The following is a 23,346-nucleotide window of genomic DNA, read 5'->3' on the forward strand; positions in this document are numbered from 1 at the left end:
TATTTTATAATATTACGAATTTAATGTGCATACAGATGGAAAAATTTATTCACGTGGACACATACACCTACACATTCTGTGCGAATCATTCGTGATGTACTTGACAAGATGTGAGATTGTCAGGTGTTTACATTTCATTAAATATAAATTTCGTATATGTCATACATTATTGCTTGGGTATATGATTCGTTTTTTCACTATTTATAGTTCAAATGGCTTGTTTACGACCTCGAAGCTGTGGATGTTTTGTCATTGCCCTTAGAATGTAGACATCCCACTCTCTGGCGAAGCGCGTGCCCATTGATATGTTTTCACATTGTGGAGATGCATCGCCCAAATCGAGTTCTTCGGCAATTTGGAATGTCACAAAACATTCCAATATCAGCACTTGATGGAGATCATTTACATGAATGCTCGAGACGAGGACGCAAAAATTACAATTGGGTCAAACATCATAGACTGATGGTGGATGCGTGGGAAAATCGTCATAATCTGATTGTTGAGAGTGATTTGGTTGAAAATTATAGCATGAGATATGATTATGAGACATGGAATGATTCTATAACTCGACGTTTCATATCTCCTATAGAGCCTCAACAAATCGATTACGGTTATCAGCCCGGAGATGCATATTTTCGACGTATTGTGGTAAGTGCTTGTTAAACAATTTATTTTCAACACTTTGCATTATTCTATTAAAATTTATTATGCATGTGTTTGATAAGTTTTTTATTTTTATTTTATAATAGAGAGATGAGACATCAAATTTGAAAAATTTGTTTGGAGGACTCTCTGTTGATGATCAACCGCGTGAAATGTCCTTTAGAACACCCGAGCAACAACATCATCATGCTAGGACTTCAAACAGAAGGCGAAGACTGAGAGATGATGATGTAGCCGATGAACCATCATTCTCGACCCCTGACTGGCTACAAAGCATGAGTACACAATCTCCGACGGCTCATTCCTGGCCTCACAGCTCACATGGTACATGTTTTTATTATCTAACTACTTTGTTTAAAATCACATTCATGGTTCTTATTCAACAATTTATTTATTTTACTTTCAGGAGATGATCCTTCGCATGGTACGACTACACAGTCGCCCGTAACTCTTGGTTGGGCTTCCACTTCACATGGTACATTATTACATATCAACGCAATTTCTTTATATTATCGAAGTATATGTTTATTTCTATCTCCACGTCATTCCTGGCCTCACAGCTCACATGGTACATGTTTTTATTATCTAACTACTTTGTTTAATTTCACATTCATGGTTCTTATTCAACAATATATTTATTTCACCTTCAGTGGATGATCCTTCGCATGGTACGACTACACAGTTGCCCGTAACTCTTGGTTGGTCTTCCACTTCACATGGTACATTATTAAATATCAACGCAATTTCTTTATATTATCGAAGTATATGTTTATTTCTACCTCCATGTACTTATTGGACATCATATTTTTTTAACTTTCAGGAGAGGGTACTTCGCATGGAGATTATGTATTTCGAGCTCCACTTCATTCCTATAGTGTGCCTTCCTCGTATGCTAATTGGCCAAATATGGATTCTTTCAATGTTTCTTTTGGGTTAGGCACTTCGCGAACGGATAATGAATTTCAAACTCCACAGCAGGCTTACGAACGTTCATTTACGGAACTCTTATTTGACGGTCATCTCCAGCAAGACGAAGAAACCCGCCCAAATTATAACATATCACCAATTTCATACTTAGGATATTCTCATCCTCAATCACCAAGTCAGGTTCCCCTGAACATTGATATGAACGAGTCTGCCAACGTTCGAGTGAATGTTAACGAAGAAGAAGATGTAGAAGAAGAAGTTGAAGCCCCACAGTTGGTGCGTAAAAGTAAACGAATCCCAAAGCCACGTGATTGTGGGACTGGACATCGCTTGGGTAGAAAGAAAAAATAAAATATTTAAATGTATAAGTTATGTATATTGAATACAAGTAAATCTTATTGTTTTGAGTTTTAAATAATTTATTTGTTTTTTTTTGTAACGACATTAGATTGTGTTGCTAAAATAAATAAGATACGTAGGTTTTAAATATAATATGATAAATATATATTTGTTGATACACAATCTATAATTAGGAAACATTGATGATGTTGTAAAATAAAATACAGAACGAGATGACGTTACACAACAGATAACATATAGACACCTAAATTAAAACAACATATGACATACGATCCAAATTTAAACAAACAAACTGTTCGATTAACATATAAGAATTAGCAAGATACAAGGAAAAACATACGATTACAATTGTAACACATTGAATTTCATAGTGTTCCTTCAAACCTGCAACCAATCAACACGTAAACATTTAAATAACAGATTATTTTTTCATTATGAATGAAATATAAAATTAAAAGATAACAAAATTACCTTTACATGTTTTGATTACGACGTTGTTGTGTTGAGCTTTCTCGCTGGATGCGTTGCCTTTCTCGTGTGGAAGGCCGGTCCATCTCATTTCTGATTCTTGTAGTTCGGTCTCTCCCTTTTCTCTTTCTTTGACGCCTATTCGGGTTGTGACACAATTCGAAAGTTGGTTCATCCCAATATTCCTCATCAGCAATTGGACGAAATCTTCTCTCGTACGTGTATACGTATTCACTCATCTGAAACCAACGTTGTACAAATTGTGCAGGATCTAATCCATACCATTTGGCGGTACATATTGCATGTGAACACGGAATTCCAAAGATAGTCCATTTTCCGCATGAGCATTCATTAAGACTGAGGGTCACAACCTGTACACGTTCACCCCGACCTTGTCGCCCTCCCATAACAACAGATGCCGATTGGTCTCTAATCTCGGTACGCACAACAGTGTGTACTAGATCTCGAAGACCATTTCTCGTACAGTCGAAAAGTGTAATCAGGCCAAGGCTGATTGCTCTGAATCATACGTTGCCTTCGTGTGATACGATCGATGAAATACTGCACGCAACGATTGAATGTCAACTGAACTAACGATGATACAGGAACTCGACGAGCACCCTTCAGAACAGAATTAAGACACTCTGACATGTTGGTCGTCATAACACCACGTCGCCATCCCCCATCGTGAGCAAGAGTCCATTTGTGTTTATCAATTTGAGAGAGATAAACAAAGGCTCTCGATTCGAGATTTTTAATTTCATCCATGATGGCATCAAATTTACGTATTTGATGTTGTGTGCCTGCTTTCCAACATAGATCTTTTAGGTGCACATTTTTGAAATGTGTATTGAAATTAGAACATACGTGTCTAAGACAAAAACGATGTACGCCACGTGGATGTCTAAAATCGGGTATCTCCTCAACAGCATTAATGATTCCACGATGTCTATCGGAGATAAGGCACACACCTGTTGATCCTCGAACCACATGCTTGCATAGAAGTTCCAAAAACCACTTCCAGGAGTCGTATGTTTCCTCATCGACTATGGCAAATGCTAAGGGTAAGATTTGGTTGTTTCCATCTAAACCCACAGCTATAAGCATCTTGTGCTTATACTTCGTGTATAAATGAGTACCATCAACACTAATTATTTTTCGACAATGTGCGAACCCATCTATACATGGTCGGAAGGCCCAAAACACGTAGTTTAACACCTTTAATTGAGAATTGTATCTCGGTAAATGGTTCCACTCTACAATAGTGCCTGGATTGTACTTAACAAGGGCACCCATGTACCTTGGCAAAAGACGTACTGAACTCTCCCATGTACCATATACATTTTCCACCGCCCGTTTTAAACTGTACCATGCCTTACCATATGAGATTTGATAATTATATCGATCTTTCACAAGCTGGATAACATATTTAATCTCATACGAAGGATCACACCGAACTATACCGACAAGTGTTTTTGCAATCATATTTTTGTCCAAGTTATGGTGGTCTAACCCTACCTGGCTAGACATACATGTATGTGGACCACCATATTTCGTGATCTTGAAATACCTCAATTTTGATTTTAACGATGCACGAAGACCCCACCTACAGTTGATATTTGAGTGTTTATTTTTACAACTAACTTTCCACAAAGTCTTTGTACTCTCCACAACTTGATACTCACATCGAGCAATTCTAACTGAAAAGTCCTTAACTGCTGCTATCAAATGCTTTTTATCTTTAAAAACCATGTTCGTGCAAAGTTCTCCTCTATCTGCATTGTAATAACTCAAATTCGATGCAGATGGAATTCCAACAGAATCAGGGCGTTGGTCATCATATATTGTACTAAAGAATTGAGGTACGTCATATAAAGATTGACCGACAGGCGGGACAGCAAATGGTAATGCATCAGGTCGGTGTTCAAGATTTGAAATGCCTTCAAAAGGATATGCTTGCATATGATCACTGGTGTTGGTATGAGATGGACCAATATCAGCAAATGTGGCATTTTCGTCTTCATGCTCATCTTCATCTGTTTCACTTGTAGTTGTATCAGGTTCAGTAAATATTTCAATGGCGTCAAGGTGAACATCTAATGACAACTCACGTGATCTTTGTTCATTATGTACGACAGGTGTCAGTCCATGACCCGATCTAGCACTCGGTGAACAATCCAAACTTACATGATTTGTGTCAACTGAGTACCATCCTCTTGCACCAGAATCCCATCCTCGTGCGGAAATCGGCCAACTAACATTTTCTTCTACAGTGTCAGTAATATACCGATCCCATCCCCCAGTCCAATCATGCGAATTAAATCGATTTTCATCTATTGGTTCGAAAAAAGCAGCAGCGGAAGTACCAGCTTCATCATGAAATCCCATCGAATAGAACCCTTCAGTTATACATGGAATGTATGATTCAGGAACCTCAACATCTACATTATGCTCAATGAAATCCTTTTCGATATACAATTCAATACACCGCATTTCGTTAATAGAATCCAGCATAAACTGTAAATTGTTGTCATCATTGATGTCAAGATGCACTTCTACGCAATGTGACTTATCCATGTAGAAATATTTTGTTGACGATTTTAAATTAAATTTTGAACTTTCAATATTTGTCAGACGGTATAATATTTCTTTCAACTCATGCAAATTAATAGATCTTGGTATTCGTGCTGTCCTCAATGCAGTGGTACTATATTTTACGGTGTGATGTCCTATAATAACATTACCAACTACGAATAAAAGCACCGGCACACTGTCCATTCCTATAAAAAAAATCAATAGGTCACACAAAATAAAAAGGTAATAATAAATTTTATAAAATTTCAGTTGAATAACAAAATGTGAAATATAACAAAATAATACACTATAAAAATTAATTTACATATGCTTTCATTTTTATTAAGAATAATTATAATAATAATGATGATAATGCTTATTTTGTTTTACTGAACAACTACTATCAATAATATTATTATTTTTTATTTAGTAAGTAAGTAATAATAAAAATAATTATGATAATAAATTTCATACTAAATAGGAAAAAAAAATTAATAGTAAAATCATTTATATGTATATTTTTTTAAATAAGTTTTTAGAAATAATAAATTTTATTTTAGTTATGTAAAATAATAATAGGTCCTACTAAATACAAATTAAGTTAATAATAAAATCATACTACTTATTTTTATTTAATAAATTAATAAAAAAATTTATAATAATAGATTTTATGTTATTTGTGTAAAATAAATCAAGCGTAATATTTTTTTTATAACATACCTAAATAAAACAAAAAACATAAGAATTACAATTGTAAGTGTTATTTTTATTGTATTTCTTATTTATATCTTACAAGTTAATTATAATAAAAATAATATTTTAATAATAGTAAGTTTTCACAAATACGCACGTGGAATGAAATAATAATTAAATAAATTAATTATACAACTGATTTTATGTTTAATAAATTAAGAACAAAAATACAATATTTATACTAATAAATTTTATATTACTTGTGTAAAATAAAATTGTAATACTTAATTTTTTATATGCTACCTTTATAAAACAACATCAATAATAATTATAAATAAAAGTATTATTATTATTTTCAAAAAAAATTGATTATTATTCTAAAATACAAAAAATATATTTCTTAGTTGTATCTTATAAGTCAATAATATTATAAATAATAATTTTTATAATATAAATTTTTGATACTACGCATGTCAAATAAAATAATAACATATGAAATTAATTGTAATATTTATTTACATTTAAGTAATTAAAAACAATATTAACCGTATTTATAATAAAAACATTTATATTATTGGTGTAAAATAAATAAATCATTACACTAATTTTTTTATATACTACCTGTATAAAACAACAACAATAAGTATTTTTATTATCATTTGCATAATATAAATTAATAAAAATAACTAATAATACATAGAGACATAATTAAACATTTTAATCATAAACTCAAAACGTACGATGATGACAAATTGATAATTTATATTCGAATAATCAAGTAAATTAATTTAAATCAACGCATACCTCAAATAGAAGTTCAAAATCAAAATTTTATCTGCAAATATATAATTACAAATAAATAAATTAACGATTTTAATCAAACATTAAACCACAAACTTAATTTAAAACATATATACCTCATCTGCTGCAATTACTTGATAAAAACATCGAACGAAAATCTACAGGAATGAACAATAAAGATGCATTTATATGCAGAGAAACGAAGGATGATAGAAGCACAAGAATAATACATTTGCACCGAGGGCAAACATATATAAGCAAATTTTCATCAGATAAAAAACACACCATGTTAATACTTATCAGTGATACATCACATCACTTTATCACGCAAATTTTAATTCAAATTTTTTTTATCGTCTTCTTTGTAAAAGAAAAAAAAGATGCATGCATTATTGAGTATAGGGGTTGTCAGTATTTCACATGCCACGGTTCTTTGCCGCAAACGTCCAACAATTATTTTTAAAAAAATTCAACAAGTCAAGCCTATTATTTAAAAAAACAATTAAAGTTTTAAAAAAAAATTAATTTTGCAAGTCACGCCATTGGAGATGGCGGGACTTGCTTTTTAAAAAAAAAATTAATTTTGCAAGTCACGCCATTGGAGATGGCGTGACTTGCTCTTTTTTTTTAAAAAAAAAAAACANCTTGGTGCCGACAAAAATATTCTTGGGATAAGGACTTTTGTATCCGTAAATTTATATGCCTTCGTATCCATTGTTCTTACAACAATGCATATTTTTACGCTTAAAAACTGGCAAGCAATCTCACGATTATCAGGACATAGACTGATATGGACAACAACGATTTTTAAGAGGGCAAAAAAAAAGAAAAAACTAAAACTTTAACCGATAAGGAAATGTGGATCAACTCTTTGAATCTTTTGCCTCAATTATACATGGTTTTCTTCCCTCAGTCTCTCCTATAAATACCACGCAAATTTAGGATATCTATCTATCTATATATTTATATATTAAAACAATTAAATATTTCTTTTTACTAATTTATTATTTACACAATGGAGATAAATCAACGGCAACATCAAGCAGCCTACATGAGAAAAACCCTATTTTATCAGGTCAAACCACCCACCCGTCTCACCACATAACGAAAAAAAACATATGTATCAGTCAAATTTGGAATATGATATGCATAATGTTTAGATGCAATTTTTCCCCCAAATACACACATTATCGTTAAGAACACATGCCATCTGTATCAATTACCTTGTTCGCAAGTTAATACTCGGGATTTAGGGTTACCTGGATGACCAATTCATTCAATTGCAAGATGAAGTAAATCCTACTTTTGTAGAAGAGGTGGTACACCTATTCTAGTCTTATCGACTCGATTTAGATTTAAAAAAAATATTCAACTGACAATGTGAGCATATCTCCAATGTGATTCTCAAATTTACATTAATCGACAAGAATTCACGACATAATTTTGAAATATTTTCTTGCAGGCATAATGGCCCATTTGACTTTGAAAAACTAGAAACATTAGGATGACCGCAACTCATCCCCAAACACAAAATCTATTTTGGTGCAAATTTTACACTAAAATAGTACGATTTCTGCACCAAATACAACATCCATCTCCAACCAATTTACTTCAAATCTTACACCAAAAAGAATATTCTCGGAATATTCCATTTACTTTACATATATTAATTATTATATTTTATTTAATATATTTAAATTGCGCGTGGGGCGCTGTGTGAACTCGCTTGGACAGGAGGTGACACGAATTTAAAAAATAATAAAATCTAATATAAAAAATAAACTGTAGCTGGCGGCCAATTTTGGATTCTAGCTACAGGTTTTAATGCCATGCACAGCCAGCCAGCCAGCGTGCAGACACCTTTATGCATCAAATTCAATTCAAAGGGAGCAGCTCCAGGTAATTAATGCATTAATCACATTCAGGAAAATGGATTTTTTTATGGTTAAATCTAAATAGCATGTTTATTCTTTTTCTTTTTTTTTTTATTGCAGCATAGGAGCAAAGAAGGTTAAAAAAGAATGGACGCAACTTCAAGAATGCTGCAAGGCTGGAAACTTTGAACGGTATGGTATTTTTTGTCAGCTTCATACATATAATCATTAACATATTTCATCTAATTAAGTCTTGGCTCCATCAGGTGAAACCATCATATTTAGCAAAAACATTGGATCTTTTGTTGTATGCATGTCACTTGAAGAACAAGCAAAACCCATATATATTAACTGTGGTCTTGTGTTATACATATGGGATTGTGTAGCATAAATTCAACCACGTCATCTACTTAAATTCGCGATTTAGTCTTTTAACACACTAAAAACTCAACTTATACCAAGATATTTAATTTTAGATGGGGTTTCACATATTATTTATCTTTCGGACAGATGGTACATAATTTCACATATGATTCACAGTCGCTTGATGCTAATGTGACATCTTTAATTAAAAAAGAATAGCTGGAAAACTTTAAATGTTTGGCATGCCATTCATGTAACTACGCAGGTACATGAAGGCATTCCAAGAAGTAAAGCAGGAGCATGTGGCCCTCAGAAGAAACCTCGAGAGCTATCTCCAGGTCTTTCGAATTTTATATAAAAACGCTTGGTCACACGAAATGTGTGTATAACACGCTTTGTGGCAGATGAATCTGATCATATAAATATTCTGTAAATTTCATTCTAATTTCTTCCTCATAATACACTATATCCATAGGCTCAAAACAAATTACCAAAATATCAAATTCTATGTCCATCCCAAATAAAATTTACAAATTTTTCATGCATTAACATCACATATTAACACACCATAAGCTACCCGTCCATTAAAAATCCTGAGTTTGCCTTTATAGGACATTTTGGCAATCTAATATTTGTTTTTGTCACAATTTCAGATAGCAAGAGAAGGAAGTTGCCAAAGAAATTAATGTTATTCCAGAATCAAATGGCATCGATTCAATGAAGAAGGCAAGCACGATTAAGATCAGCATAATTTTAAAGTCAAAATAACAAAGAAGGAGAAGAAAAAAAATAATAGCATGAAGGCACAAGGGGATTTCAGAAAGGGAAATTGATGTGCTTAAAACCGCTTCAGTATCAATTGAACCATATATCAAATGAGTTGGAAAGGAAGAAAACATCAACCCTATATCACACAAATCTATATTCATGAGTAGAATTCAAGAGATGTCACATACCACTATACATTTGAATCAGGATTAAGTCAATCAAATCAGGGAACCAATCCAACATCTTTAAAGTACTCATGCTCGAGAGCAAGTTTGGCTGTGATTCGTTTGCTGGGATCATAGCGAAGCATTTTCTGAAAAGGAAAAAGTCATTGGTGATCAGATTATCTAATATATTTTCTTTCTTATGGTTTCTGGGCAGTACAAACTACCTTTGAACCGGCTGTCCCATTAAGTTTATGTAAAAGGTGAAAAATGAGCTACTTTACTGAATGGTCGTCTCTAAAAGGCCACTTGATTGCATCTAAACTATATTTTATATCGATTGATTAAATCTTCAAACAGAAAAGAACTTACATCGAGGAGGTCAATGCCGGATGCATCAAGATTTGTGACCACAGTAGCAAGGTCCTGTGAAGAAAGGTAACAATTAAAACTTATGTGCCCTCAGTTTTTTTAAGTATGAAACGATAATTGCTCCAACTCCAATCACCTTAGCTGGCCATTTCGGAAATGTACATTTAAAATCAGGCAAAGAAGTCACTCCAGGCCATACATGTTCATTTGGAGTGCCCATAACTCTACATGACGAGAGAGAAACACGAGATCAATAATAAATTACATTGATCAAGTTTAAGGATAAAAGTTGAGTCTTCGAAATCAAGTCATGATAAAGGATTTGAGATGATTTTAAACTGAATATGTAGAAAATAACATTTTCGCAATGAATCATACTTTCGGCTCCCGTCCACCCTCAAAAACAGGAAGAAGGATCACGGATGGGGAAAAAAGATGAGAGAATATCTATCTTGAACAGCTAAGATGCAAGCATACCACATGCGCAAACTGAGCAAAACATACATTTGGCAACTCTTGTCATCTTAAATGACTCGCAAGAAAGTTATTTGTATCATTTTATATGAATGATGCACAAAAAACACCACAGATAGCAAATGTGAATAACGTCAACGTGTTAAGAATACTCTTCTCAGATTACCTACAAGTGATCTCAGAAGAAGGGATAAGCACAAGAAGGGAAATACTGTTCAGATAGATGTATCACCTAAAAATTTGAAAGAGTTCATCAATTTCAGAGTCCCCGGGAAACAACGGTTTCTGGTTCGCCATTTCAGCAAATATACAACCCACCGACCATATATCCACAGGAGTGGAATAGAAGCGCGATCCAAGTAGTACTTCTGGAGCCCTGTACCACAGTGTCACAACCTGCATAAAAAATATGAGTGGTTTAAGACAATAAACAACATTCAGTCTTTAAGGTGAAAATCCATTTCACATGTTGGTTTAAAGATGACGAATAGGAAACAAAATTGGACCTGTTTGCCGCAGGTTGAAGCTTGGAAGAGCAGCTCATATCAGAGAAAACAAAGAAGCTAGTAGAAGCTTTTTATAATGGTATATTCGACAAGCATAATGAAGTAGAAATTCTCAAAAGAAGAAACTATGCAGACAAAGTAAATAAAATTTAAAATAAACGAATGACCATATCCAGGAAAGTTGAAAACTGATATAGGCCCAAAAGGGCCTAAATCTAAAACAGGGTAGCAACTATCAAGTTCTAAAACATTCACCTCATGTGTAAGAGTCTTGACAGGAATACCAAATGCCCTGGCCAATCCAAAGTCTGCAAGTTTTAGTGTATTGGTACTTCGGTCTATCAGCAAGTTTTGAGGCTTCAAGTCTCGATGAAGGACGCGATGAGAATGACAATAACAAATACCACGAAGTATTTGAAATAGAAAACTCTGCAGTATTGAAGATTGACTTAAACGATGCTGACTAGCAAGCAAAATATTCTCAATGCATTTATTTCAGGCTCTGGAATACACCAGTACTGCAGAGAGGTTTCATATTTCCCCTAGATGCTCACTTCCATTTGCATAAACCAAAAAAAAAGAGAATAAGAAAATTGACAAGGATTATTTTTCTTCGTATTTACAATGCGAGAGTAACATCCAAGCCTTGCCACACCCAGAATATCATATTGATAAGGATAAATGAAGACTGAAGTATTAAGACGGAGTGGTTACGCAAACACTTTTACTCAAATATAATATAAATGTTTTCAGAATCCCAGAATCCTCCCATAAAAGGAAGCATCAAGCAAGAGGCCACTAACTTTGACCAGATGAGGGTTCTGGGAGAAGTCAGGGCAAGAATCCATGTGTTTCTTCAAATCCAGGTCCAGATATTCAAATACCAGATACAAGCGCTTCTCACTGTGAACCACATCCTTCAACCTATGACCAAATATTGGAGATGGATTTCAATGCACATGCATGAATATCGGAAGCAACTTGTCTGCAAATTAAGTGGATACAGATTTCAATAAAAGACTTTCGAACAGAATGCCACGAGTTTCTAAAAGTGTTTTTTATTGTGGTGGATGGAAATTAAGAAATGAAAAGCTCAACTGGCAATGGCATATTCATGCCAGCTCAACAAAGTGCCTTCACATTCTCTTCTTTGCAATCACGATTCTCTCTTCAGAATGCAAACAGACATGTCAATGATTATTACTAATATACCTCACAATATTTGCATGTTGCATCTCTTTCAATAAAGAAATCTCTCTGATAGCTGTGCTTGGAACCCCCTCATCTTCCTGCTCCAGCCGTATTTTCTTCATAGCAATAGTTTCATTTGTTATGCGATCACGAGCCTTGTACACGACTCCATAAGTTCCTTCACCAATCTTTCCAACCTTTTCATACTGGGTCCAAAATCGATGAACATCACTAGCTACTATAAGCATATGAGAAAAATTTAGCTGACAAAATCATTACCTTGTCCATCTATCCAACAGTGATAGAATCCACCAACTACCAAACCAAATAAACGAAGAAACATAACAAGGTCAGGTCAGATGAAGAAGCAACACAAGTTCTGTTTATATGGTTGTGTACCACAATAATAACATAAACATATTGGAACAGTAGCTGTGATCTCCTGATCTTTATATAAGTAAAGGAAACACGGATTATAATTTTTTTTTAAAAAAAACACAATAAAATAGAAGCACTCAAAATTTTGAAAGCACGATGACACAAAAAATAAAAGAGATATCAATTATCGCCTTGGTACTCTCACAGTCGTGTATGAAAAAAGGCATTGGTTGAAGTTGAGACTGAACTCGAGAAAAACTGAATCACAAACAATTTCGATCCGGACTGGGAAACACAAGATGTGGAATCTAAATGAGACTTGAAGTTAAATATACTTTTGAATTCTGTGAAACTTGATTTAATTGCCATAGAAAACAAACAGAAAATAAAAAACGAGAGATCCACAACTTCTATGGGCGCAAGACGTAATCCGCAGCAAATTTATATAAAAAACATTCACAATGCAAGAACAATAACAAAAAAAATTCACTATGATTAACTCATAAAGCAAAATTAGTAAAATAGCTGTTAACAAAAGACGAAAAAATGATAAAAATCAGTACATAATCTCTCGACGTAAAATATTCAAAAGTCCAACGAAAAAAAATAAAAATAAAAAAAAAAAAAACAAACAAACAAACCGCAAAACTTGCAGAGGTACCTAAAATGATTCAATTTTTCAATTACATCAACAATCAAATAAAATGAAAATGCATTGCAAAAAAAATCAAGTAAAGAACGAGACAATGATAAAAAAAAAAAAAATTCAGGAACAGTGGATAAACGAGGGTACCGGAGATGGATCGAGTGTGGGAGTGAAAAAAGAGAGGGAAGCTTTAATATTTCATATAGGGTTCGCTTTATGTTTTTAAACAAAACGCTCATTGGGTGAAGCCTTTGACCAGAGTGAGTCAGTGGGGTCACACTCACACATTCTCAATTTATTTATTTTTTATTTTTTTTTTTGGTCTAAAAAAGTGTTGGATACTTGGATTGATAAAATTAAATAATGATAATTAGTCAGATACCCACATATTTCACCACATCGAGTCGACCCTAAAAGTTAATTATATTATTTTTGTGTGTGTATATATATTGATGAATTCATGACCGTCACATATTATCTACAGCAGTTGCAGCTCACAAGCACTGCATGTGTTGTATTGATATATTGAATATCAAATAAAATATTATTTATTGATTAAATGATATTAATCTAACTTTCTAGCACAATACGTATAAAATATTTCCTGGAGGTGTATACTACTAATACTGGCCAGTTTTGGTGTAGATATCTACTATTAATACTAGTCATCGCTCACTTTGTTTATGTAGATGACTTGTTACTGTTGTCCACTGGAAATATTTCTAGTGTCTCTTTGATTATGGAGTGCTTAAATGACTTTGGCGATATGGCTGGTTTGAAGGTTAACCTACTGAAATCCAGTATATTCATGGCTAGCATTGAAGAGAATGTGAAACAGCAGATTTTAAAGATCATTGGGTTCACTCCTGGGACTTTACCTTTCAGATATTTTGGCATTCCTTTAGCGACTAGACAGATGAGATCTTCTGATTATAGTGCCCTTGTTGATGCTATTGCAACTAAGATCAACTCATGGCCGAGACTAACTCTTTCATATGCTGGGAAAATTGAGCTCATTAGATCGACGATTCAAAGAGTGGAGTGCTTTTGGTTATCCATATTGACACTTCCAGCGTGCATTATAGATAAGATCTATTCACTATGTCGTAAATTCATTTGGCCAACAAAGCATCCACCGATTGCTTTTAAGATGTTATGCATGTTGCACAATATATCGAACTATAAAGTACAGTAAACTTTCGTAAAAATCAGTGAATTAAATGGTGAAGAAAATACAGTAGAGCAAAGCTTACAGTAAACCAAACTGAAGCATGTACAAAGTACAGTGTCCTTAAAATAGATTCGTCCCCTCCTGTATGTGTTTCGAAGATCGTCTTGACGTATGTTTCATATGATACAACAGAACAACTAGCAGTGACATAGTACGAGGTACTACTACTACGAACTAAAAACGTACATTTGCTTTATCACCAAAATTTAATGGAGGTCAAATAGAAAGATAACAATATGAAATGCAAGAGAATGCTTGAAAGAGATTATGAGTGTTTTTAAAATTTTCACGTATTTGAAATGAAGAAATGAACACACTATTTATAAGCCCCAAAATACACACCAAGAGTCATGTAAGATTAATTAACTTAATTAATCTTCTCATTAATTCAAGAATATGAAGAGCCAAAAATTTTCAATTAACTCAAAAATGTGGAAAGTCAAAAGACACTTCCACAATAATGAACCACAACTAACTCAAGAATTTAGAGAGCCAAAAGACACTCCCACATTCATGAGACATAATTTTTATTCAAACTCTAAATTTGATTCAAATTTCAAACAATCCCCAAATGAATGAAAATTGATACAAATCTTGGTGACAAAGTCCTACAGTTGAATCCTGCATAGGATAGGTAAGTGTCACCCTTTGAACCTTCCCTTATGAAATATATTTGCTTTACTAGCTGACCAGTAGACATGATGTCCTTGAACTGTTCTGTCGTTTATGTAAATTAAGATGTACTTCACACAAGACTCTCCTTGATACTAGAGAGTTGTCATGATCATGTTCGTTTTGGCCATGAACACACGCCTGGTTCTGCGATAGGGTCTAGAATTGAGTCTAACAATTCCTTCGAAGCGGCCCTACTTCTCTCTCACATAGGTGATTCTATATTATTCTCATCAGAATCATTAAAAGCCGTAAGCTTATCCTTAATATTCACTGTTTCATAATAGGAATATACTAGGGATAACCCCCACAGTGATATACAAAATCAGTACGATTAGGTTGTCCCATTAAACCTAGTTCTTGGGATCTCCAGTCAGCATAGGTTGGATTTTCGTTCGCACCCATTTATTCTATAAGCTTGAGCCCCATTCCCCTTGATGATTTCACAACTAACTCTCTGTTTAATCCTTTGGTTAGCGGATCCGCTATATTATCCTTTGATAACTCCAGTTGAAATTAGTTGTATAATGGTATTGTGTCTACGACGTATATGCCTAGACTTACCATTATACAAATTATTTTGTGCCCTTCCAATCGCAGATTGGCTATCACAATGTATGCATATAGCTGGCACATGTTTTTCCTATCCTGGAACATCTTCTAAGAATTGACGGAGCCATTCAACCTCTTCAGCACATTTGTCGATAGCTATAAACTCAGATTCTATCGTGGATCTGGCTATTACAGTCTGTTTAGAAGATTTACATGTAATCTAAAGTGAATATAAATCCACTTGTAGATTTTGAGTTTTTCATATCAAATATCCAGTTAGTATCACTGAATCCTTCAATAACAACAGGATATCTTGTATAATGCAGTCCAAGGTCACGAGTGTACATTAAGTACCTTATCAATATGATAATTGCGTTTTAGTGTTCAACTCCTTGGTTACTCGTGAATCTACTCAATTTGCTTACTGCATAAGCTAAGTCTGGTATTGTACAACTCATTAAGTACATTAAACTTCCAATGACTCGAGACTATTCTAATTGAGATATACTCTCACCTCGATTCTTTGATAGATGTTGATTGATATCTATCAGGGTTCTGGCCAATGCAGAGTATCTTTATTGAATTTCTCAGGTATTTTGTCCACATAATGTAACTGACTTAGAACTAGGCCTTCAGTTGTTCTATTAATTTTAATTCCAATTATCACATCAGCTAAGCCCAAATCTTTCATATCAAATCTTGAGTTCAATAACTTATCGGTGGATTTTAATCATCTTATCATTACTACCAATGATAAGTATGTCATCTACGTATAGACATAAAATGACTTATCTATTTTCAGTATTCTTTATGCATACACATTTGTCACATTCATTGAATTTAAATCCACTTTCTATCATGGCTTTATCAAAGTTTTTCATGTCATTGATTTGATGCTTGTTTTAAGCCATATAGAGACTTCACCAGTTTACAAACCTTATTTTCTTGCCCAGTCACAAAAAATCCCTCATGTTGTTCCATGTAAATTTTCTCTTCTAAATCTCCATTTAGAAAAGCTGTCTTTATTTTCATTTGGTGTACTTCAAGATTTCGCAAGACGTCAATCACAAGTATCACACAAATAGATGTTATTCTCGATACAAGAGAATATGTTCAAAGAACGAAGCATTTCTTGATTCCATTATCGTATTCTTGTGAATATCAGGTATTTGAGATTCGTGTATAGAAAACGATAAGCGCTATTTTTTTGAGCATATCCAATGAAAATTCAATCAAGAGTTTTTGGTCTCATCTTTACTTTCTTTGGAGTGGGTACAACTACCTTGGCAAGACACCCCCCACATTCGCAAGTATTGATAGGAAGGACTTCTACCTTTCCATAACTCATATGAACTTTTATCTTGGTTTTTTCGGGGCACCTTATTTAAAAGGTAATTTATTGTTAGAATAGCTTCCCCCCACATGTTCTGAGGTAAAACAGAATTCAATAACAATGCATTCATCATTTCTTTCAATGTACGATTCTTTCTCTCTGCAATGTCATTTTGCTGAGGTGAGTAAGATGTGGTTCTTTCGTGTTTGATGCTATTTTGAGTACAAAACTCAGCAAATGATGATTCATATTCACCTCCACGATCACTTCTTAACACCTTAATTTTCTTGTTAAGTTGGTTTTCAACTTCACTTTTGTAGTGGACAAATTTTTCAATTGCTTTATCATTACATTTAAGAAGATACACATAACAAAATTTTGTGTTATCGTCAACAAAAGTAATAAAGTATTAATTTTCACCATGTGTTTGCACACCTTTTAAATCACATACATCACTGCGAATTAGATAAAGTGGTTCGATATTTCTTTCAATTGTTCGAAAAGATGATTTTGTTAGTTTTGCCTCAACACAAGTTTCGCATTTGTGTTGTTTATCAATTTGGAATGCAAGAATGTTTTTCATGTTAATTAGTCGACGAATTGTATTATAATTAACATGTCAAAGTCTACTTTGCCACAAACAAAAAGGCTCAAGAAAGTAAGCAAAAGTATTAACTTTATTAATCACAGGCTTAATAACTATTACGTTGAATTTGAACAAACCATTGCTAACATAGCATTTGCCTACAAACATTCCATTTTTGACAAAACAACCTCTTCTGACTTAAAGACAATGCGGAAACTATGCTTGTTAAGAAGCGACCCAGACACCAAGTTCTTACGGATGTTTGGCACATACAACACATTGTTAAGAGTCAGCTCTTTTCCAGAAATCATCTTTAGAACAACCTTTCATTGACCCTTGATATTAGAAGTAGGGGAATTTATCATGAACAATTTTTCCCCATTCTCGGATTCCTCAAGGTTTGCAAACATTTTCTTGTTAGAGAAAACATGGCGAGTGTCATCAGTGTCGATCCACCAGTCCATTGGGTTTGAACCCACCATATTAATTTCAGATATTACAGCACACAGATTTATGTTTGAAACATCTTGAGATATGTTCTCCATCACATTCACCTCTCAGTTTCTCTTTGGCTTCTTACATTCAGATGTCTTGTGACCCATGACCGATAAGGGGTGCATGGATATGGGCCGAGGCCCATGTTGGTTCAGCCTAATGGCCCATAGTAGTTACACACATATATATATATGGTGGACTCATGAATGATATGTAGTCTTGAAATACGGTAAAATCTATCATATAAGAAGATGAATAATAAAAACTAGCAAGAAAGAATCAAAATTAATCATGGTACCAATTTGGTTTATGTTCTTTTCTGTTTTGCATTTGAAACCATCAAATATATATTGGAGATTGTTGCGACAAGGGGATATTGCTCAAAATGAAAACCAAGCCTCTAATCACTTACTGCATACATGCATAATGACGCAAAATTTTGAGACAATCCTCATTCCTTAATTTTGTCAAAGCTCCCCTCTCTATTTTTCTTATCCACTCTTTGCTAACACCAAACAGCACCCCGATTTCTGCCAGCGACCTTGGTTGACAATTTTTTAGCCCAAATCTCAGCATTAACACTTGAATCTCTCTTGGTTCCAAGCCATTCACAAGAGTGTACAAATCCTTCACCATATGTTGCCTTATCACAGCCTCTTCTAGATTTGCTATTGATGTATCCGGCGTAGCTTCCTGCAAAAAAGTTCCAAAACGCAATATTAATAAACCAGAAAATAGTGGAAGTTGTTGTGATGATATAAATGGTTAGCTACAAATCTAAAGCAGTATCTCACCAGATATTTGATACCGATTCCCTCTCCGAGTTTCTGATCGATGGATCCCACAACCCTAAGGCATTCACTAGCAGACTTAATTTTAGCTAAAGATAGGCCAGTGAACTTGGCAATTTCTTGATCATCAGGATGATTCCCATTGCTGATGCTAAGGTATTTTCGTGCCTTCTGTATTTGATTTATCCCTTTGCTTAATGAGCACTGCAGATAACAGCAAGAACAGGAAAAGTTTCCTTCTTTTGTTTGAAAATTTATGAATAAAATGGAATGGAAAATCGTCCATATATAACAGAAAAGAAAAGGCATACAGGAATTCTTATCCCTCTAGCATGTCTTGCTATCAATGTTGAGATAGATTTCCTTATCCAAGACTGGACATACGTTGAAAATTTGAACCCTCTTGATTGGTCGAACCTTTCAGCACCTTGCAAGACACCTAAATTTCCTGCCTGTAGAAATCGCGACAGGCAAATTAATAGTCAGACAAGAAATGAAGACGATTAGCATGAAAATTTACTCCTGATCATGTGCCTCACCAAATCTCTCAATTTGTCGTCACGGATATATAATACGCAAGTAAATGAAGAATTGCATTCATTGCCAGTCAATAAGAACAACTTCCTTGAAAGACGGGGACAGAGCAGAACTCAAAATTCTGCACAAACTATACTCTTTAAGGTGAAGCTAACTCATCCAATAGCAGGGCACACATTTTCTCACTGAGTAAAAACATATCATGGAACTCAGGGTCTTAATTTGTAGGTGTGTTATAAGTATAGAAACATAGAATTTTGTTACTTGAACATACTAACAGAAGGCTTGAAAATACAGTAAGAACAATACTTCCTCTTGGAGAAAAAAAATGCAATATAATATCATTCAGTTGACAAACCTGAATCAGAACATCAAATGAAACTCCAAGTCCCCGATAGTTTCTTGCAATAAACAAAACCAAGGAACGTGTACTTTTTACAAGCTCGTCCATGCAATGCCAACCATAATGCAAACGATGCAGCAACTCTTTCTTTTTAACTCCAGTGGCTTCAGCCCAGCTACTCAAGGTAGGAACTTCGCCGGTTTTTTCCTCCAGTATCAACCTGATTTTTTCCAATTCTGCAACCAACTGTTGTGTTACAATAACAACAGTAAAGATGGGCTTTTTTTTTATCTGGCAAAGATAAGTTATTGTGACAAAGCTGCAAAACAACCTTAACGCTACTAGACAATTCTGCCTCATTCCTAGTGACCTTCTGTCTTTTATTTCTTGTCCTCGCTTGTCTTATTAATTTAGGAGGTTTAATATTATTTGAAACAGTTTTCAAGCCAAATTCTTGCATGGAACTGCCATTTTCCTTTTCCAATACTCGTTTACTCCTTAATTTTCTCAGTTCTTTTCTTCCAGTAGAAAAATTCAGTGTGCTTGAGTAGCCAGTCACCGGATCATTTAAACTAGGTTCTTCAGCAAGCTTGGCAGGTACGGACTGGAGGGTCCTGGATAGACATGCACGGAAATATCTTAGAGCACCGAGCCTTTCTAACTGCTTTAGAATATCTCCTTCCAACCTTACCAAGTCGATGTCAACAAATATGTCCTCCAACATATCAAGATTTTTCATCATTAACTTGAACCAGGATGTTTGGGTTGCTTGAAGGCTCGTAAGATATGCTGATTCTCCCTCTTTATCGAATATCTGGATATCATCGCAATGTAAACCATATAAATCAGGCCCCCTTACAATCGCCATCCGAATAATCGGGAACTCCAGGAAACACAAAAGTATTGAAGCCAAAAGATGACAGAGGATATCATTGATAATCCCTTTCACAATCCCCATTCAATTAATCAAACAAGGTTAAAAAAATTACGAAAGTACCTTTGTTTCTCCAGTTCCAGAGTAAAAGTTCTCCAGAAGTTGTGAGGAAGAAGAACAAGCTTGTGCCAGGGGATTATCAGCAAATGTCTCAGTTTCCCGATATATGAGGGATGCGGCGGACAGCCTAGCCAATAGATTGGAATTACCTAAACAATATGAACAGAAACAGTAGTATTAAACGCACATTCTGAATATCATGACCAGAGATTGTGGTCGATCGCATGCTTGTGTCAGTAGGAGGCGGGACAAATAAAATAGAGATTCAACCTTCCACCAGGAAGGTGTCATAATGAAAATCAGGTTCACAAATTTAAGACGATGCATGTATAATCATCCGTCAGCGTATAGAGTGGTTGGAATCAAATTCATGTTAGCCGATATGCTGGGAGGAAGAAATTTATAACAAACAAAACATTGATTTCAAAAATAAAAAGAAATTAGAGTTATTTGCATAAATATTAGACTAAATAAGCAGCGTATTGAATTATTGACAGTTGAAACACTTTGTCACTTCACCATGAAAATGACAAAATCAACAAGTTGATGACCGATGTCAATTTCTTTAAAACAGATTTGTTCCATCATCGATGGTGTCTTGAGTATCGATACCATGGTAGTACCAATAGCAAATAAACACAAACTTGCTACTGCGACAAAAAGAAAATAGACTCGATCGTAATCATCCTTAAAAATAAAACAAAAGAAACAAGATACTGGAATGAAGAACCTTTTGTTTTTGTCTATTACTCTCAAAAGAATAAGACATGCATATATACAGTTAAGTCCACCCATGAGTTTCAAAAGTTTACATAAATCAATTGTATTTAATTTAAGTTTTGAAACCGATTAATTGTTAGATGAGTTATTTACTTCAAGTTTTGAAACCGATTAATGGTTAGATGTGTTAAGTTAATAAATCATCTAAAATAAAATACTTGAATTTTAATTCACAAATTGAAATTATTCCAACATTTCACCCAGCCATCCCTACAGCAAGTAAAATAAGCTTAAAAGACGGCATTCGCAGACCAGGAATAACCAAGATTTAGTGTTTGAAAGCTATCATACTAAAGCTAAGCATCTGCACAAACTCCAAGTTAGAAGTGCACCATTAATCCTATGAATTTCTAGGAACCAACTGAATGATAAAGATCAAACAAGCCCATTAATCCAAATAGCTAGGAATACTCGAGTAAAACATTAATCAAGCATCAAGAAAAGTGAATGCTCACATGGATATGAAGAAGGAAACGATGAAGACAGAGGGGATTGAACGGAGAGACCACCCCATTTGAGGTTGAGCCTGAAACCCATTTACGGATTAGAAATGGGTGTAGGAAAATTATGAAGATATATTGGTGAGATCAAAAGAGTGGTGGAGTATGTTTGTCATCTCTCGTCCACCTGTTTCACATCATCCCTTTTTTTTTATCTTGAAATTCTTGAACACACGCACATCGAAATAGATATTTTTAACGAACACCAAAGCATATCATATTTTAAAGTCGACCTCAAAATTAAAAGAATCAAGTTCATAATTAAACCGATATTTTGTTAACTTTCTACGTAATGATAGGAGGATTTGCGCATCTTATGTATTACAATTTTCACAACGATTATGCAGTGACATGAATATTCTATTTAAATAATCTATTAAAATATTATTTTTATATTAAAAATATTATTTATTATTATAATTATAATTAAAAAAATCCATTAGATCATCTCATTATAGACTTATTTTAAAACTTATAATCAAAATGATAACTATATCATTTAAAAAAAAAAAAAAGAACGATTATATTTAACATTTATATAAAATTGATTTCGTGAATTCTATGATATTTCATAACAAAAAAAATACTAACAAGAGATTTCATGTGCTCTAATCCAATCAAATCAAAGTAACATAGGTATACTTAATTATATTTGGCTTTATTGAACGATTTAATGAACTTTTGCTAGTTTTTTTTTAACAAAATCTATTGGAAGTGATAATTATATTAAGGGCCAGTTTGGTTGCTGGGACATGATAAACTATGGATTGCTAAATTGATGACAATTTGAATGATAATTAAAATACCAAAAATTTTTTTATTGTGTTTGGTGTAAATGATTACGAAAATTTGATAAATTTTATGATGTTTGGTGTATTTGATAAATAATTGTACAAATAAAGAATATCTGTTGAAATACCTAATTTGCCCTTATTTAAATCTAAATTTTTAAATTAAAAAAAAAATCTTGAAGTTGGAATCCCTATAACTCTTCTATTCAGACTTACCCACCGTTGAAGCTCTCACTAAATTTTTCCCCTACTTCTCTTCCATTCTTGTTTACTTACTCCTTCGAAGCTCTCACCACATCTTTCCCACCAAAAACCATTCCCATCAACGACACAATTGGCATGGGTAATACCATTTTTTCAGTTTTATTTTGTTTTCTCGTTCATAAAGCACCAGATCTACTGTGGATTTCGAAAATAAATATTAGGTTTGCCTTGATGAACCATTATAAGTTTTAGTGTTGGGTGGAAGTTTGAATTGTTAAACTTATAGTTCCACATAATAATTTTTTCAGAAACACA

General features: G+C 33.8%; 3 protein-coding genes and 1 pseudogene across 7 annotated transcripts; 2 read left to right on the forward strand and 2 right to left on the reverse strand.

Moving 5' to 3' along the window:
• The first annotated feature begins 11 nt into the window (after positions 1–11).
• On the forward strand, positions 12–4,993 carry LOC140983789 (uncharacterized). Of its 5 annotated transcripts, none has more exons than XM_073450925.1 (6): positions 12–123; positions 208–648; positions 750–987; positions 1,070–1,138; positions 1,314–1,382; positions 1,484–2,008. In XM_073450925.1, exons 2-6 carry the CDS (start codon positions 325–327, stop codon positions 1,939–1,941), a joined length of 1,158 nt encoding a protein of 385 aa, XP_073307026.1. In that variant the 5' UTR covers positions 12–123; positions 208–324; the 3' UTR covers positions 1,942–2,008. The 5 variants fall into 5 exon arrangements, with proteins under 5 accessions (XP_073307026.1, XP_073307029.1, XP_073307025.1 ...); XM_073450928.1 differs by adding an exon at positions 4,722–4,993 and having other exon boundaries at positions 40–648; positions 1,484–1,537; XM_073450924.1 differs by having other exon boundaries at positions 40–648.
• A 2,508-nt stretch (positions 4,994–7,501) lies between these two features.
• On the forward strand, positions 7,502–9,487 carry LOC140984618 (histidine-containing phosphotransfer protein 4-like; annotated as a pseudogene).
• Positions 9,488–9,552: 65 nt separating this feature from the next.
• On the reverse strand, positions 9,553–13,444 carry LOC140983790 (cell division control protein 2 homolog A-like). The gene is made up of 9 exons (XM_073450929.1): positions 13,370–13,444; positions 12,478–12,513; positions 12,220–12,404; positions 11,811–11,931; positions 11,263–11,436; positions 10,734–10,897; positions 10,164–10,251; positions 10,028–10,081; positions 9,553–9,804 (listed from the first exon to the last, which is right to left on the reverse strand). Exons 2-9 carry the CDS (start codon positions 12,484–12,486, stop codon positions 9,715–9,717), a joined length of 885 nt encoding a protein of 294 aa, XP_073307030.1. The 5' UTR covers positions 12,487–12,513; positions 13,370–13,444; the 3' UTR covers positions 9,553–9,714.
• A 4,903-nt stretch (positions 13,445–18,347) lies between these two features.
• Positions 18,348–22,191, reverse strand: LOC140983788 (RNA polymerase sigma factor sigC). Its single transcript, XM_073450923.1, has 7 exons — positions 21,992–22,191; positions 20,760–20,905; positions 20,094–20,576; positions 19,778–20,008; positions 19,194–19,334; positions 18,886–19,086; positions 18,348–18,784 (listed from the first exon to the last, which is right to left on the reverse strand). Exons 1-7 carry the CDS (start codon positions 22,071–22,073, stop codon positions 18,500–18,502), a joined length of 1,569 nt encoding a protein of 522 aa, XP_073307024.1. The 5' UTR covers positions 22,074–22,191; the 3' UTR covers positions 18,348–18,499.
• Between the last annotated feature and the right edge of the window lie 1,155 nt (positions 22,192–23,346).

Source organism: Primulina huaijiensis, chromosome 9 (genome assembly GCF_012295235.1).
Source record: "Primulina huaijiensis isolate GDHJ02 chromosome 9, ASM1229523v2, whole genome shotgun sequence".
In the NCBI taxonomy this organism is placed as follows: Eukaryota; Viridiplantae; Streptophyta; class Magnoliopsida; order Lamiales; family Gesneriaceae; genus Primulina; species Primulina huaijiensis.

What these genes read in the sequence shown, in the direction of transcription:
- LOC140983789 (XM_073450925.1), top strand. Translation starts at nt 325, where the DNA reads ATGCATCGCCCAAATCGAGTTCTTCGGCAATTTGGAATGTCACAAAAC. An exon ending in CTGGCCTCACAGCTCACATG is followed by an intron (nt 988 to 1,069) that starts GTACATGTTTTT and finishes TTTTACTTTCAG; the next exon opens with GAGATGATCCTTCGCATGGT. An exon ending in TTGGGCTTCCACTTCACATG is followed by an intron (nt 1,139 to 1,313) that starts GTACATTATTAC and finishes TTTCACCTTCAG; the next exon opens with TGGATGATCCTTCGCATGGT.
- LOC140983788 (XM_073450923.1), bottom strand. Translation starts at nt 22,073, where the DNA reads ATGGGTTTCAGGCTCAACCTCAAATGGGGTGGTCTCTCCGTTCAATCC. An exon ending in AATTGTCTAGTAGCGTTAAG is followed by an intron (nt 20,009 to 20,093) that starts GTTGTTTTGCAG and finishes GTAACACAACAG; the next exon opens with TTGGTTGCAGAATTGGAAAA. An exon ending in GAATCGGTATCAAATATCTG is followed by an intron (nt 18,785 to 18,885) that starts GTGAGATACTGC and finishes ACTTTTTTGCAG; the next exon opens with GAAGCTACGCCGGATACATC.
- LOC140983790 (XM_073450929.1), bottom strand. An exon ending in TCAAGACTCTTACACATGAG is followed by an intron (nt 10,898 to 11,262) that starts GTGAATGTTTTA and finishes TTTTTTATGCAG; the next exon opens with GTTGTGACACTGTGGTACAG. An exon ending in TTCCGAAATGGCCAGCTAAG is followed by an intron (nt 10,082 to 10,163) that starts GTGATTGGAGTT and finishes CTTTCTTCACAG; the next exon opens with GACCTTGCTACTGTGGTCAC.